The following is a 16685-nucleotide window of genomic DNA, read 5'->3' on the forward strand; positions in this document are numbered from 1 at the left end:
TGATCCGCCTTCCTCGGCCTCCCAAAGTGTATTTGCATGAGTCTGAATTTTAAAAGAAGAAAAAAGAAAAGGAAAATAGACCAGTTATAATTTTCCCTAATCAATGAAACCATTTTAGAGACATAGATTCAGAAAATCAGAGAATATTTGGTGTTCCGAAGACTGAAATAAAACAGAAAACCAAGTCCCCCAGTAGTAGGTCTGCTGTTGGTATATAAATGTGTAAAATTTGTGGCGTAATACTGTATACAGTTTTAAAAATCACAATATTTAAGATTAAATGTTCTTTTAAAATAGTGTGAAAACTAAGTGTTTATAGAACTGAAGCACCTCCTTGGATCCCTAGAAACCTGGTTTGTAAAGAAAAAAAAAAAGCCAGATATATAAAGCAAATTTAAGGTTATGTAGCAGCCTTATGCAGAGCTAAAGCCAAGTGCTGTGACCCTATTTTAGTTTTTTTTTTTTTCTTCAAACTGACCTAGACACTCAAATTCTAGCAGAAAATATTTCTTGTTGGGTCTCTTTCTTAAGGAATTAAGACTATATTCAATTCTGTGATCCCTTTTTGGCATCTCAACTTATGCCTTGTATAATGAGTGTGCCTTTTGGCTGGGGTGAGCAATTTTCGGAAATTTGAAACATTTCCCTTCCTAGTTTCTTCTAGAGGAGGCATCCTAAGCCAGAACCCAAATCCTAAAGAAAGACAAGCAAACCCTCTTGTTTGTTTGCCCTGTCGATTGGCCTATAATTTAAAACCCATTCAATGGCAGATTTATCAAGTGACTAATCCCTGGGAAAACTGAAAGTGGCAAGGAGAAGGTGATTGTGATCCAGGCATGCATCACGGTCATTTGTTTAAGTAATGAAGGTGGAAAGCCAAATATCTCCTTGCTTACTTGCAAAAATTAATTCAGAGAGGTTGGTTTATGCATGGTTGGGCTTGGAGTAGCTTGTTGCTGATGGAATGTACAGTGAACACAAATGACTTGGTATGCGTTTGCTGGATGAATCAAATGCATTTGATGGTATGATCCTGGGTTTTCTTCAGCTGTCAAGGAAAAAATTATGTCTGAATAATAATAAGAAGAAGAATAGCACTGTAAAACTCACACCAGCTCAGTTGTCCTGGAAAGTAATCATAACTTACAAATATATTATTATTTCTACCTAGAATGTGAGCTTCTCAAAGTATGAATGGTTTCTTTCTTTTTTTTTTTTTTTTTTCTTTCTGTCACCCAGGCTGGAGGGCAGTGGCACGATCTTGGCTCACTGCAAGCTCCGCCTCCCGGGTTCATGCCATTCTCCTGCCTTAGCCTCCCGAGTAGCTGGAATTACAGGCGCCCGCCACCAGGCCAAGCTAATTTTTTTTGGTATTTTTTAGTAGAGACGGGGTTTCACCGTGTTAGCCAGGATGGTCGGTATCTCCTGACCTCGTGATCTGCCTGCTTTGGCCTCCCAAAGTGCTGGGATTACAGGCATGAGCCACCGCACTGGGCAAATGGTTTCTTATTTTTCACAGGATCATCTGGTACTTTGCAGATGCTCATCAAAGCTTGTTTGAATATTGGCTGGTAGCGGAGGCCATCTTTGTTGTAATGAAAACCTGTTTGCATTCTACCAGATTTATACAGCACTACTATAAAGAGTAAGCTCATTGCAGGAACGTTTATCACCAACCACTCCTGTGAGCCTCTTCTTGCTGCCAGAGAGCTGTATCATTTGTAAAGTTGTGGGAACTTTACTGTGATTGATTCTAGTCAATACTCCTAGAGTCTTATGCATAAGTTTCATCTTTTACACCAGAAAGAACTCAACAGCTGGCCCCTTTTGATATCAACTGACACCATTTGATAATTCTGTATAATTGATGTAATGTCATTTTCTCATTTCCTACCGAATTCCAATTTAAGAAATGTACTAAGTGTTGGGAGTATGTAAAGCAAACATGATTGAGGAATCCACATCATAGTTTTCAAAATGATACTGTTGTGCAGATGGACGTTGGCCATGGGATAGTATCCCTTTATAGACAAGTGTGTGAGGAATCTAGAGGGAAATATTAAAATGATTACTATAATTAATTGGAGAACCACAGTTCGTCAGAGTGTATTAAGGACCAGGGTTTGTCATCTGTTTCTTCTAAACTTGAATGTACTCTAGAATGTGTAATGCCTCATTGGACTAGCTGCAGCTTCAGTAGTGATAATAATAATACAACATAAAATTGCAAGCTCTCTCTTTTAATAGAGAAGGAATTAGTATGTTGGCTCATCACCTAAAATGTGCAGTCTTAGGTTTGCTCTTCGGGTTTAGAACTACTTTTTGGAAAAATGGAGTCTGAAAGTCATTTCCATGGATATATATTGATTCTGTGACTTATGTTCTGGATATTAGTAACTTAGAAATAAAATGTTACTGAAGTTTCTCTGTGAGTAACAATGCTTTTTATTTCGTAAAATACACTCTGGCTACAATTTTGTTTTGTGTCTCAAGTATAAGCCTCAGTGCAGATTTCAAACATTTGTTTTACTTTCTTGCTACTTCCTTGAATGACTATCCATGGTTATATTTGCTGATTTTAAAGGTGTATTCCTTAATACTTGTAATTAACTATCACCTTTCAAAAATAATGGATAGGCTGGATACAGTGACTCATATCCCAGCACTTTGGGAGGCTGAGGCAGGGCATCACGAGGTCTAGAGATCGAGACCATCCTGGCCAACATGGTGAAACCCTGTCTCTACTAAAAATACAAAAATTAGCTGGGCGTGGTGGCATGCGCCTGTAGTCCCAGCTTCTTGGAAGGCTGAGGCAGGAGAATCACTTAAATGTGGCAGGCCGAAGTTGCAGTGAGTAAAGATCGCACCATTGCACTCAAGCCTGATGACAGAGACTCTGTCTCCAAAAAAAACAAAAAAGAAAATAATTTTGTGTAAATTGTATACTCATCACTGGTTTTCAGAGCACCTTGTTGAATCTGATTTTGTGTGAACATTTGCATTCACAGTGAGAATTGGGACTATCTCTTTGTATTGCTTAGATAATAACATGCTTTAAGCCCTTATGAAGTTTTCATGAATAGAGATGTGTTCAAAGAAGCTTTGGAACAAAGTGAGATGAGAGTCTTGGGTATGGAAATTATTAATGTTTTAGTACTAGAGGGAATGTTAATGACTAAATACTTTAAACCTCTCATTTGAGGTAGATATAAAATGAGGCCTAGAGGAAATTTAAAACTTGGCTAAGAGCAAGTAGCTAATGATTGAGATAACCAGGAGTAGAATTCAAGTCTTTGAACCCAATGCTTTTTCCACCTGAGAGCCAAGAAACTTTGAATCAATTATTTAGTTAATCATTCCATTTCTTTTTCAGGAGGACGGAGGACAGGTATTTTGAAGAAAGCATCTGAGACTAGAAAGTATCTTTTTTCTTTTTTGAGTGTTGGCATACTGACTTCCTAAAATGTATTGCATGGGAAGGATTATTAGCCACTGAAGATCAGTGATAAGGTGGATAGTAGACTTAGTCTATCTTTTATTGGCAATTTACTTAATTCCTCAGTGCTTCTGTTTCTTCATCTGGAAAACAGCCACAATACCAGTATTGTCACAGATTGTTGTCATAATTATATGCATTGATGTAATGCAAATGCATTGTAAGTAATAGGTGGAACGTAGTGTTACTAATCATTAATTATGAGTTACTGTTGTTTACTGGATATCAGTTTAGGGAGTCATATGTTATTAATTCAAAATAGTAAGGCAGAAAGAGCATAAATTTTTATATCAGCCAGGATTGAAATCCCCTTGTTTACTATTTTTTAGCTGTGGGATCTTATACAGATTAATACCTCCCCCAGAATGTCTGCCTTGCAGAGATGCAAGGATGAAGGCACCTAGCATAGTGCCTGGAACACTCACACCATGTTGGTTTGGATTCTCTTCTTGTCTTTCCCGAGCATCAGCATGGCAGGTGATTACTGGAGGTCAGCACCGTTTTTACGCATGTGTACTCTCCAGCATTGCATACATTGGGTTTTACTCAGAGTCAACTTCGTGTCAATTACTCTTTACCCCTTCTTTCCCTGCCCTGTTTCTCTCTGTCTTTATCCCTCCCAGCACGTTCTAATTACAGAAATGTGTCAAATGTGCCTCATGTTTCTAAGTGTCCTTGAGATGGCCTTTTGGTTGTAACTTGATGTGCTTTCATTTCTGATAAGAACAAAAAAATTGTAATAGTTAATTAAAACCAGCTTTTGTTAATTTATGGAGTTCTCATCAAACCCAGTGCCATTCTCTTCATTAATAAAAACTTTTGTTTTTACAGTGGCAAGTATAAGCCAATTAACTAAGGGGTTATTGAAGTCTCTGGGCAACCTTCAAAAAGAAAACAGAAAAAACTCATACGCACATCCAAAGCCATGGAATCACCATCTCCTTGCCTTACCTAAGCATTCTGTAAGAACTGAAGCCCACCCCTTCGAGGCATTTTGTGCTCCCAAGCCTCACTTTCCTTTCCTTCCCTCTGCTCACACTACACTTTTCAGAGGTGGCAAAGCTTTGTTGAGCCTCCATGCAGCCCCCAAGGACTGTCCAGCTTTCCCCAGCCTAGGGATGTAGAATTTGGAAGAGTCCCTGGAAAAGACTGACTTAGTCAAGGTGTACAGCAGATAACCTGATTCTTTATTGGCCCTGGCAGCACTGCCTAGAGAGAATGTTCGTAACAACAAAATGCTAACGGATGATTTTTCCACAGTGCTTGGCACCAACACGATGTCTTTCATCAGTAGGCGTTTTTCCACCTTCTTTTTGACAGACATGCTTGTGGGGACCAGACAAGCAAAAGTCTCCTCTGTTGCTTGGGTTTCAGTACAGTGTGTTCCTTCGATGATATCTCTGAGCAGTGGTAATGGGGAGGATATTAAAAAATAATGAGGATTTGGTAGGGGAAGGGAGAACCATCCCCAAAGGAGGCTGGGGAAGTTGCTAGAGTCCAGTTCCTAATCAGATTAGAATCACAAATGTGGTTCATTTCTACTGGGTAGTTCATTATATGTATGGGAATAGCCTTTGAGCTGACTGTGAAGAGAATTTTGTCCATATTAAGTATTTTGAATTGTTAAAACTAACATGATCAACATCAACTTTTAGAAATACCTTCATTAAAAAAACTTGGATGTTTTATGAGTGTTCTAGTCCAAAAGTGGAGCAAGTATCAGAAAAGAGATCAGAGGAGTGTTTAGCTAACAATTGACAACAGGTCTTAAGAGTTTGCTGTGTATGGGAATAGCAAAGAGAAAAAGATCTTTATCTCTCCTTAAATTTTTTTGGAGTTTCACTTACAAATGGATGGGTAATGCAGAGGCATGAGGAAGTCTTAATATTTAACACTAAAATTAATAAGCATTTGTGGATGGCTAACTAGGCAAGCAGTGTGTGATGCTCTGGAGATTCAAATATGATTAACTTGTGGTCCCCAACTGCCTGCAGTTTTTAGATTTGAAAGAAGATAAACATAAATAACTCTAATGCAACATGAACTTAGAATGTTCTTTGGAAACAAAAAGGAAAACTTTTGCCAAGCAGAATTCAGAAAAGTTTAAGCCAGAAGATTCAGTTGAGCTTGATTGTATTTTTTTTCAGGGCTTTCACTAGGTGAAAATGGATAAAAGGAGCTCTAAGTAGATGAAACAGCATGTGTGAAAGAGTAGAGATGTGGATGTTGGTCATCTGTAGTGGTGTAGCATAGGGAAAGAGTAGGGAAATATCTGGGCAAGTAGGCAGAGGCCAAATTTTGAAGAGCCATGAGTATAATGGAAAGAATTTAGGCTTCTCTGCTGTGTAGAATAACTATTCTCAGTCTGGACAATGAAGGAATATTCCCTTTATTGGGCATATCAGAGTTAGGAAAGGGACTTTACCAAATAACACATTTCTTTGGAGATGCTGAAATGACCCAAGTGAAAGTCATTGCCAGAATAACCCATTGATAGTGTGTCGTTACACTATCTCAGCTGTGTTAGAGCGGAATTCAGATTAAGAACAGTTGTTTATTTCACCTCTGGCTCCCATTGGAATCTTTTGTGGTGCTTTAAAGACACCTGTGCAAAGGCATCATCTCAGACTAAATTAAATGAGGGTTTCTGGGGATGGGCCTGAGCACCAGTGTCGTCCACAAAACTCTCCAGGTGATTCTAATGGGAGCAGGGCTTGAGAAACAATTTGTTAGAAGGATAAAAATTGTGCCACTAGGAAGAAAGGGTGATCAAAACAGGATGGTTTAATTGGCATTGTCCTCTCAGAGCTAGTAAGTTTGAATCTTTCTTACTAAGAGATGGACATATATTATTATAACAGACTATTGCAGGTGAGAAGAGGATGTGATTAAAAATGAAAGCAATTGAAGCAAACAAATTAAGAGTAAAGGAAGGTAGGTAAAACTTAAAAACTGGAAAGATATCAAACCTCAGCACCTATCTCTTTTCAAATGACGTATTGGGGTCAAATCAGAAGATTTTTAGCAGGGAGAGTGAGAGAAAGGGGAAATCTTGAGATTTTCTTCATATGTCTTCAAGAACATTGATCTAAAAATAAATGGAGGGTTTATAATTGGATACTGCTTACAAGCACATGTTCAATGTGTAAGTAAAGTTAACAGGATATAAAGGCATTTTGTTTCCTTGACCTGGCATTATCGTAGCTTCCTTTGTAAGGGACTGATCTTGACACTTCCTAAAGATTCTCAGGATCCTGGGCAAAGATTGGGAGTACATGATTATTTAACAAAGTTCTGGTCTGTATTAGAATCACCAAATCATTACCAGTCTTTCTAGCTATGTATCTGGATAAAGGAGGGGGAACAGCACATAGTATCCATGTACAAAGTAGAAGTGGTAGCTAACAGGAAATAAAAATAGTGTTTAAAGATTAACTTTCCCAAAGCTTCAGTTCATGGTATGCATGAACTTGAGATGCTTTGTTTATAATAGAGCCAGACACATTTTGAAATAATTGGTACGGTATGGACAGAGAATGAATGAGGTGCTTATTCTTTTAATCACTTTGAGTTGCTCTGCCACACTGAGGTCATGAACACAACCAAGACAAAATTGGAATGATGAAAAGAGGTTATGAAACAAGAAAAGTCAAAGGCAAGTGTGTTTTTGGGGGGTGAGGGGCAGAGAGAGGCAATTCAATTTTAGTGATCCAGAAAGATTTCTTACTGTCATACTATCATCTCAGCGTCTTGGTGTGCAGTACATGGAAATTCATTGTTTTCCTTCTTATTTGGTCATTCTCCGTATCAATGAATACAGTATGTGAGGAACCCATTCATGGAGTCTGTGCCTGGTAATCTGCCCCTACCTTGGGTGTTTGCAACAGAGGAAGGGTATTGGAAGAGGACAGTGTTCACAAAGACTGCATGAAAGAGCATGGACCAGTTCAGAAGACTGGAATCCGGGGCATATCTGGGGAAGAGACAAAAGCTAATAGTGGAGAAGCTGGTCAGAAAACAGATCAGAAGAGCTGTTGATGTGTCTGTGCTCAAGAGTTAGTGGTAGTCTGCAAGTAATAGCTAATTATTGGAGAGATTTTAAGGACTAGGGATCTAAATTTATTATTATTTTTTTTCAAAATCTTCTTGGAACTAAAGTGGCTACATTTGAGTCAAGAAAATGCTCATTGCCTTTGTCCAGTGAAAGACTGAGGTGGTGGGGGTGACGAGAAATCAGTAACGCTTGATCAATAGCATGTTGAGGATGAGAGAGAGAGCAAGAAATTCAGCATGACATCAGGTTTCTGGATGTGCTGACTGGAGGTGATGAGGCCATTAATGGTGAGGAGCAATTTCAGAGGAGGAACACATTGGGGTTCGGCAACAATGAGTTCACTTTCCAACCTGTTGGATCTGAGGCAGCTGGTTAAATATTTAAGTAGATTAATTCAGAGGATAGTTGAAAATATGATCTCAAGGTACCAAGTTAAAGGTACTCACCTAGTGTCATTAATCATATGAGTATATGAGATCATCTAGAAAGATTGTATAGTGCGAGAAGGAAAAAAATGCAAGCAATATGCTCAGAGAACCACACTTAAGGGATGAATGAGTCTACAGATTGACTAGGGGCAGCAGAGAAGTAGGAGGTGAACAAAAGGAGAGAGGTGGAATCGAGTTGAGGGAAGCAGAATTTCACTGCTTCTGGAACAGTCAACTCTAACAAATGTGGCAGAGAGGTCAAAAATCACTGAAAAGTGCTGATTGAATACAACAGTCAAATCATGGAGTTTCAGTAGGACAGTGGGGATGGAAGCCAGTAACTGGGTGAAAAGTGAATGAATGAGAAAAATAAAGCTTGGGTTGAGTATTTTTTTTTTCAAAAAAGCTCTGCTGCGAAGGAAAAGAAGTAGGGTTAGAAAGTGCAATAGCTAAAGGCGTTTAAGAAGGATTTTGGTATGTCTGTTTTTGCTTTAGAAGCATAGAGCATGTACCAGTAGAGGGCATGGGGCTGGGAAGCATACCCAGAACCAAGAGCAAGCTAATGGCGCCACTGGGCTCTGATCTGTCAGGCGTTAGAGAGACAATAATAATGACAGCGAACTGAAATAGTAAACACTCTTCAAACACTCTTCTGTATTTTGTTTTACATATATTAATTTGCCTCCCTGGCATATCTGCTCTGTCAAGTACATTTTATTATCCACATTTTGCTTACAAAAAAACTGAGGTACAGAGAGGTGAACTTTACTGCCCAATTTGTATTCTGCCCACTACGCTAAAGAAATGCATTACCTCCGAGCTGTGAAAATGATATATAGCTCTACATGTCAGCTTCAACAGATTTAGAAGATCATTGATAGGGTGGTAGGAAGAGGAGGAGGTGGGGCCAGGGCTTTTGCTGTAGATACAAGATTTCATCTTGTGGAGTTTATAATCTGATAGGGGAGTCAGAAACTCAGTAATTTCACTGAAAAATATTTCCCTTATTAGGGAAAGTTTCACCATGCAATATGTCTTTGCAATTCTTTCGTATCATTAAGAAGTTGAGGATTGAGTAAAATTATTGCTTCTTGAATATTTGATTCTTAATCTTGAAAGAAGGTTTAGTTGAGAGTAACAGCTGAGAGTTAGTTTGTTGTGACAGAACCGAACTAATCATTAGAATGAAATTAAAATGTGGGTGAGTAATTTAGGGTGGTAATCGGGGCTAAGATGTGGGTGGAAGTGGACAGGAAAAAAAGAGAGAAATGAAGATGGAAATGATACAGTGTTGAAACAAAGATTATCTTGATCTCACAGTTGAGTGAAGCTCGAAATTACTTCTAGGGAATTGGTAGTAGAACTCACAAAAGGCTAGGTAAACTTTCATATTCGCAGTACATTGCTTATTCTGATTGCTTGAGCTTTTCCTACTTTTGTGCCTATCCCTCTACAAAGGTAGCATTGTTTGAAAATTTTAAAAAGTAATTAGAAATTTGTTAGTCTCTTGCTCTGCTATTAGCATTAGCAACAGAAACGAACAGTAAGATTTATCCAAATATTTCTATGTTCCAGGCATAACGCCTACTATTTTATATGAAGTATCTCATTTTCCTTTCATAAAAGTCTTAGAGATGGCTCGCTATTATTCCTGCTTTACACTTGAGGAAACTCAGGCTTAGGGACACAGTGTTCCCTAAGGTCATAGAACTTGCAAGTGCCTAAGCCAGGACGTGAACCAGGTGGTGTGACTCCAAATTCAGGCACTCAGCGCTCTGCATTGCACAAGAAATAGACAACGTCCTGAGCCACTTCCCTCAGAGTTGGCTCCGAGCTACCATGTCCACCTATGAGAAGATTAGCCTTCAAAAAACTTTGTCTTTCAGTTCTCCTGACTATAGCTGTTTAGGAGTTTTTTCTTGAGAATGAATATTAAGGAAAAGTTGAACCTAGTAAAAAATAGGTAAAAGTTAGCTTTTTTTTTTTTTAACACCAGATAAATGGTAGATCTCTTCATAATTCAATCTGCTGAACTATGCAAACATAGTATAAAAGTTATCTCAGTGAAGGTAGACGAGCTTCCTGTGTTTATACCTTTCCTTCCAAGGCTGTCCAAAATATTTCTTTACTTTTTCAATGCAAAAAGGAGCTGTACTTGTATGTGCTTAGGTGTTCTAGATATTTGTGCTGAGAAGTGGAGAGAATCTTGATAAGGGAGGCTCTTGGGACAGTGACAGTGAATATAACTATCCCCGTGATTTTTATCCATCCATCTCTTCTAAGCTATGTACTCGCTGTGCTACCTGCTGGGATACACGTATAAAGACGATACTGTCACCATTTTCATCTTGTGGAGTTTATAATCTCATGGGGGAGGCAGAAATTAAGTTGACCAAAAATATTTAATTACTGTTAAACTGGATTTTGAAAACTCTAATCAAATTCTAAATTTAATTGCTTTCCAGTTAACTGTCATAGGATGAATAGCTTTGAATGCTCAGGAACGGGCTAGTTAATGACTACGAGTACTCTAGCTCTGTGCTAATAAGTGTACAGTTACAGACTCAGTGCGTTAAAATAAGTGAGGCAATAAGCATTAAAAAGGCTACTGTCTTACATAGTTTAAAGTGCTGTGTAAGTAGAAGAAAATGGCATACTGTAATATATTATGTTTTATGTTGCTTACTTATTGCTATATTATGAAACAGACAGAAATACTAATCTTGGGCCGCTTTTATAGGGAAACTTTAAAAAAGTAAGTTATCATGGCTTCTTCTCTTGCTTTTTGTGTCTGCTGTATTGTCTTGGAAACTCAGTGAAAGAGACCTTCTAAGGAGACTGGGAGAACAGCAGCTCTAAGCCAGAGGAGCTCTAAACCTATTTTTTTCTTTCCAGTTTTCTTTTATGAAACCAAACGCCAAAGTTATAAAACAGAGATTCAAGCATGTCCAAAGCTTTATTAAAAGTTATGTGTTTGATATGAAAACTGGGTAAGAGTTCTTAAGTAACAGATGTACTTTAAACCTTAATCCATGAAAATTATCTCCCGTGAGCTCAGGCTAGATGAAATTGTGCTTTGACTCCTGCCTGTTTAGGTCCCTGGAAAATTCAGAGTGAAATGTATACCTTTATGGATTCTTGAAAGAATGTCTCTGTATTTCCCTGCAGTAGGGCCATGGTACAGTGGCACCATGATGGTATTATTGAGTTTCTAAATTCTTATATTTGTTCTTAATAAACTCATTACTTTCTTTCCCACGGAATTTTCCTACAGGCCCAGTTTGAACTTCGGGCATTTCATATCCGGGGCGAGCATGCAGTGATAACAGCGAGACTAGAAGAAACCATCGAAAATCTGAAACACGAGCTAGAACACAGATGGCGAGGGGGTTGTGAAGAGAGGAGAGATGCGTGCATTTCCACCAATGATGACTGCCCTCCAAAGACCTTCAGAAATGTGTGCATTCAGACGGACAGAGAGACCTTCCTCAAGCCCTGCGAAGGCGAAAGCAAGACAACCAGAAGTAATCAGTTAGTACCCAAAAAGCTGAATATCTCCTCTTTAAGCCAGCTCTCCCCGCCAAATGACCACAAAGACATCCATGCAGCACTCCAGCCAGTGGAAGGCATGGCATCAAATCATCAGAAGGCATTGCCTCCGCCTCCTGCACCGCCCTTGCCAACATCCATCCCTCCCCCTCCACCCCTCCCCCTGGGACTTGGATCTTTGTCTCCAGCACCTCCAGTGCCACCTGTGAGTGCTGGGCCACCGCCACCACCTCCGCCACCTCCTCCACTGCCACCTCTACCTCTGTCTTCAAGTGCTGGACCTCCCCCACCCCCACCCCCACCCCCACTCCCACTTCCTAACTCCCCTGCCCCACCCAACCCTGGAGGGCCGCCTCCTGCTCCACCACCGCCAGGACTTGCACCCCCACCTCCCCCTGGACTCTTCTTTGGATTTGGCTCTTCTTCCAGTCAGTGTCCTCGAAAACCAGCCATTGAACCCAGTTGTCCCATGAAACCTTTATACTGGACTAGGATACAAATAAGTGATAGGAGGTAAGTTCTCTCCTATCCCATTCTCACCGTGTGAATTCCTAGGATTTGGCCCAAGTGATATTTTATTCTTTTTTTTTTTTTTTTTTGAGACGGAGTCTCGCTGTGTCGCCCAGGCTGGAGTGCAGTGGCCGGATCTCAGCTCACTGCAAGCTCCGCCTCCCAGGTTTACACCATTCTCCTGCCTCAGCCTCCCGAGTAGCTGGGACTACAGGCGCCGCCACCTCGCCCGGCTAGTTTTTTGTATGTTTTAGTAGAGACGGGGTTTCACAGTGTTAGCCAGGATGGTCTCGATCTCCCGACCTCGTGATCCGCCCGTCTCGGCCTCCCAAAGTGCTGGGATTACAGGCTTGAGCCACCACGCCCGGCGATATTTTATTCTTACCGGGTCAATATCTCCATAGTGTAGCACCCATTATCAAGTGTGATAGAGTGAATGCTTGGATAAACAAGGTTGGGATGTTTGGGGAGAATGTCTGTCTCCAGCAGGGCCTCTCTGTATTCTCTGAAGATGCTGGGAGAAACAATGTGTTTCAGTGTTAGGTTTTTCTCCAAGGCACATGGTCCATTTTATAGACTGGAGAAGAGTCCAAGTCTAAGCCAGGGCTTTCCCCAGCATCGCTACAATTGATGAGTAATCATAAAGAATTGAACCTGATTGCATACTGAAGGCTCACTGAGGATTTTTAGAATTCTTTTTACTGTCTTGTTTTTAAATGCTATAATCAACCCTGTAATATAGACATTGAACAGAAATGGGTGCTTTTCCATTTTTATTAAAAGAATGAGACATGGCCAAGTTATTAGTTCTTTAGATCAGAGTCTTAAAATATAAAGTCTCTTTGCTTAAACTGTCTCTCTTCTAACTGCTAATTACTCTTCCGTCTTACTTTATACCTTGATGCCCTTCAGAGAAAGTGTCAGTATGTGGACAACTGAAAGCATCTTCCATTTGTATCGATTGTTAAGCAGGGTTTGTAAAGCAGCAGGGTATAGTTGCTTGGAAACATCCATTCAAACAGTTTTGAGCGTGATTTGTTCTGCCTTATTTCTGAGCCTGGAAGGAGGATAGTGAAAGAGAGCTTAAGTTGTCTCTTGACCACTTTCTCCTTTAAAGTTTGTTTGTAAAGGACAGCAAATATAGGACACATTTTACAACTTTTCCCAAGTCATGATTTGGTAGTGCGTTCTTCAATTTATATAACATTTTGCTTAGGGAAGGCAGGATATGAAACAAAATAACACACAACTCACAATGATAAAACAACTAGAAATCCCTGTGGAGGAGTGGGGAATACCCTAAAACTGAGCATATGTGCTTCATATTTTCCCCTTTCCTCTCACAAAAAATAAGGGCCAAGAGTTTGTTTTTGGAACATCCCGATACTTCTTTTTTTCAAAATTCAATTATACTTTCTAATTTCCCAAATGAATGGTTCATAAAAAAGTGAGGAGATGATCCTGTAATAGCTTCTGCCATTAGCTAAAGTACTAGTATTCCCTTCTTCCCAATAAAGACTCAGACATTTCCTAAGAAATCATTTCCCAGAATATTTATTTTGAGTCATGTTTCCTTATTAGTGTTCTCAAATTGGTGCACAGCCATTCCAGGGCGATGCCTCCCACCCGTAAGCCCTGAACGAGTGTGTCTGACAGCACGGGGAGCTGTTCCACACCTGTGTCCCACTAGCCTGCCTTCACTTCCTTCCCCAAGAGACTTCATGAGCCACAGATAACTGTAGACCACAGCAGCCACCAAAGAGTCCCACTGGGAGATACAGGCCCTTCGCACACGACCAAGGGAAAGCTGGAGATCATCATTGTCTACGTTGTTTCCTGCTTATGTAGTTGGCCATTTTGAGAAGAAAAACAATTGAATACTGAAGGTCTCATTGGTTTCATCATATATCTAGGGCTTTACTTTTGAGCAAAATGAAAAGTGGATGAATAGGACATCAAGAGAGCCCGGCTTGGTGTGCATTTGAGCCTGAAACGGGGGCTGCCCCTCTCTGATGTGTTAAGACTGCAACATGGGCACTTCCTGGTGGTACCACATATTCAAGTTCTTTTATTATGGGTCTCTCCAACTTTCTGTACCTATTAGCACTACTACTTCTAAGTGAAAATGATTCAAAGAGCCTGTGGAGTATTTGCATAGGAGCAAAAGTGCAATTATTTGGGATACCTTCTCATAAAGGAGGCAAAATCGTATTTTAATACTTTGTGCAACTAGAGAAGTAAGTAGTTTATATAATGATTGCATCATAAATGTTGGTCTTGCTCTTCTGGGAAGCCAGAAACAAAATGTGAATTTTCAGCATTATGTATACACTGCTTCTCATCTACCTAAATTGCTTTTGACTCCTGGTATGAACTGATTTTTTCTCTTTCGACATTTTGCCTTCTTGGGTGTCTGTTTTGTGATTTCTAGACTAAGCAAGAGACACCTAAAGCAAAATAAATCCTCATCTAACTACCTTTTCATCTTCTTAGTAAGTTTCTCATTTTTCTCCTTGTCTTTCTTTGTTTCTCTCTCTCTCTCCCTGCCTGCCTTTTGAGCTAGAGTGGTATGTTCAGTGGTCAGCTGACCACCATGGCAGGTCGTCCGTTGTGAAGCAGGTCCTTATTATTGCCCTGCCAAATGCTGGCTGTCCCCAAATCACTGAGAGGCAGTGTTCCAAAATTTTCATTCAGTATTGGAAATGCCTTTCCCATAGAAACAGTGTTGTAAATGGTGATCAGGTGCTTAAACTGATCACCATTGACTCCCAAAGCCAATTTACTCCACAATGTAAGTGAATTCTATTACTCGTTACACTGGCCTGACCTCAGAGTCCATGGAGCTAGAGCCAAGCAGGTGCAGGAAGTGGGGATGGGGCTGAGCAGTTGGCCTGACACACTGCATCACCTCCTTCTAGGCGTCACCCCTTAGCTGCCCAGAACCTTCCCGAGACCCAGACCAGTGGCCCTTCACATGCCACGGCTCACTCCAGAATTCCCGACTGACTTCCTTCATCAAGATCCCACTTCTCCCCACCGCTCCCCCAGCACCACAGAGATACGCACTTAACATTAATGGTGCTTATGTTTCAGGTTGAAGTTAAGTGAGTAGCAGGGGGGTATGGCTGAGGGAGGAACACACACATTGATGTGCTTCACTGGAAATGTTCTAGCCCTTGGATTGGGTAATGGTTTCCCAGGTGTTCATTCTATGGTTATACTTTATAACTTCCATATGTCATACTATTACAGGGTTCAACTATTGGCAAAATCATAATTTGAAAAATAAAAAGTAGAGGAGAGAAGAGGTGAATGTGGCCAAAACCAAAATGTCATATGTCATGGGAAAGGCAGATCTGTTGCAAAATGTGAACACGCAGACCTGAGGAGCCAGGGCTGCCAACTGTTTTAAATATCAAAATCGCTTGTAGTATCAAAAAATTCTGTGGACCATTCCATATCATAATAGTTATCTTTTTAGTTTTCATTGAGGAAAATATGTATGGAAACAAAGCTTTTAGATGTTATGGATTGTAACATATACATATGCTTGATAAACAGTAAGTATATAGACGAAATGTGTGGGCATTGAGAACGTTTATTATTATTATTATTATTTTGAGATGGACTCTCATTCTGTTACCCAGGCTGGAGTGCGGTGGCACAATCTCAGGTCATCACAACCTCCACCTCTTGGGTTCAAGCGATTCTCCTGCCTCAGCCTCCCGAGTAGCTGGGATTACAGGCGCCTGCCACCACCACGTCCAACTAATTTTTTTTATTTTTAATAGAGATGGGGTTTCACCATGTTGACCAGGCTGGTCGTGAACTCCTGACCCCAAGTGATCTGCCCACCTCAGCCTCCCAAAGTGCTTGGATTACAGGTGTGAGCTACCACGCCTGACCAGTGGGCATTAATAGTGTTTGAAATTAAGATAAGAAAGCAAACACTTGGGAGATGTGTTCTGACTGAGGGTCCCTGAGGACTGACCACTGGAGTCAGCTCACAGACGCTGTTCTGTTACACCTGATTCTCAACAGCCTTTCTTTCTTCCCTTCAAAACTAGGGTGCCCCTGTTTCTGGAAGACGAAACAGCACGGTTTCCCGATGGCTGCTTTAGTTGAAATCCCATGAGGTGCATTGGAGGAGGTTTTTGGTTGGTTTTTGTTGTTAGTATTGTGCAGGGGACTAAGATACTAGGAATCATGTATTTTAAAATAGGCACAGCCTGTTTACGTATTAAGGGCCCTGCAGAGTTTACCTGCATGAATCCTAAAAACTATATTTAAAAGTAGTTGAAAAAGTCCAAAGAGGAGGCAGATCTTTACTTTGGTACTCCATTTTCATTCTACTTCAGATTTAGCCTGTCAAAGTCTCAAATTGGTTATCTTTTCAGCCTTTATACAATGCCCATTTTTACACATCATGGAAATGCCACAGACTGAAGGAAGAGCAGCTTGGGTGCCCCCAGGAATCCGAATCCCAGGATTTCTAGTCTTAAGGAGTTTCTCTAGAGCTCTATCTTTGTACCTAATGACAACTTTTTTTTGGAGATATGTCTGTGTGTGTTTTAATGTTCTATAGTATATTTTGAGTTTAACAAATGCATAACATAAAAAGCTTTTCTCCAAGCATTATTAGAGTTTT

The 16685-nt window shown here is 40.2% G+C and overlaps 1 protein-coding gene and 1 non-coding gene across 3 annotated transcripts in view; one reads left to right on the plus strand and one right to left on the minus strand.

The window, feature by feature from the left end:
• Positions 1-16685, plus strand: part of FMN1 (formin 1) — a 378961-nt gene that overhangs the window by 172244 nt on the left and 190032 nt on the right. For both annotated transcript variants that reach the window (XM_023230251.1, XM_023230252.1), the window contains one exon: positions 11253-12040. In XM_023230251.1, the coding sequence (XP_023086019.1) occupies positions 11253-12040 (788 nt within the window). The remainder of the gene's footprint in view (positions 1-11252; positions 12041-16685) is intronic.
• On the minus strand, positions 9967-10028 carry LOC111554640. The gene has a single exon (XR_002735306.1). It is a non-coding gene; the product is annotated as a small nucleolar RNA SNORD77 (small nucleolar RNA).

The sequence above is a fragment of the Piliocolobus tephrosceles genome, chromosome 6 (assembly GCF_002776525.5).
Source record: "Piliocolobus tephrosceles isolate RC106 chromosome 6, ASM277652v3, whole genome shotgun sequence".
In the NCBI taxonomy this organism is placed as follows: Eukaryota; Metazoa; Chordata; class Mammalia; order Primates; family Cercopithecidae; genus Piliocolobus; species Piliocolobus tephrosceles.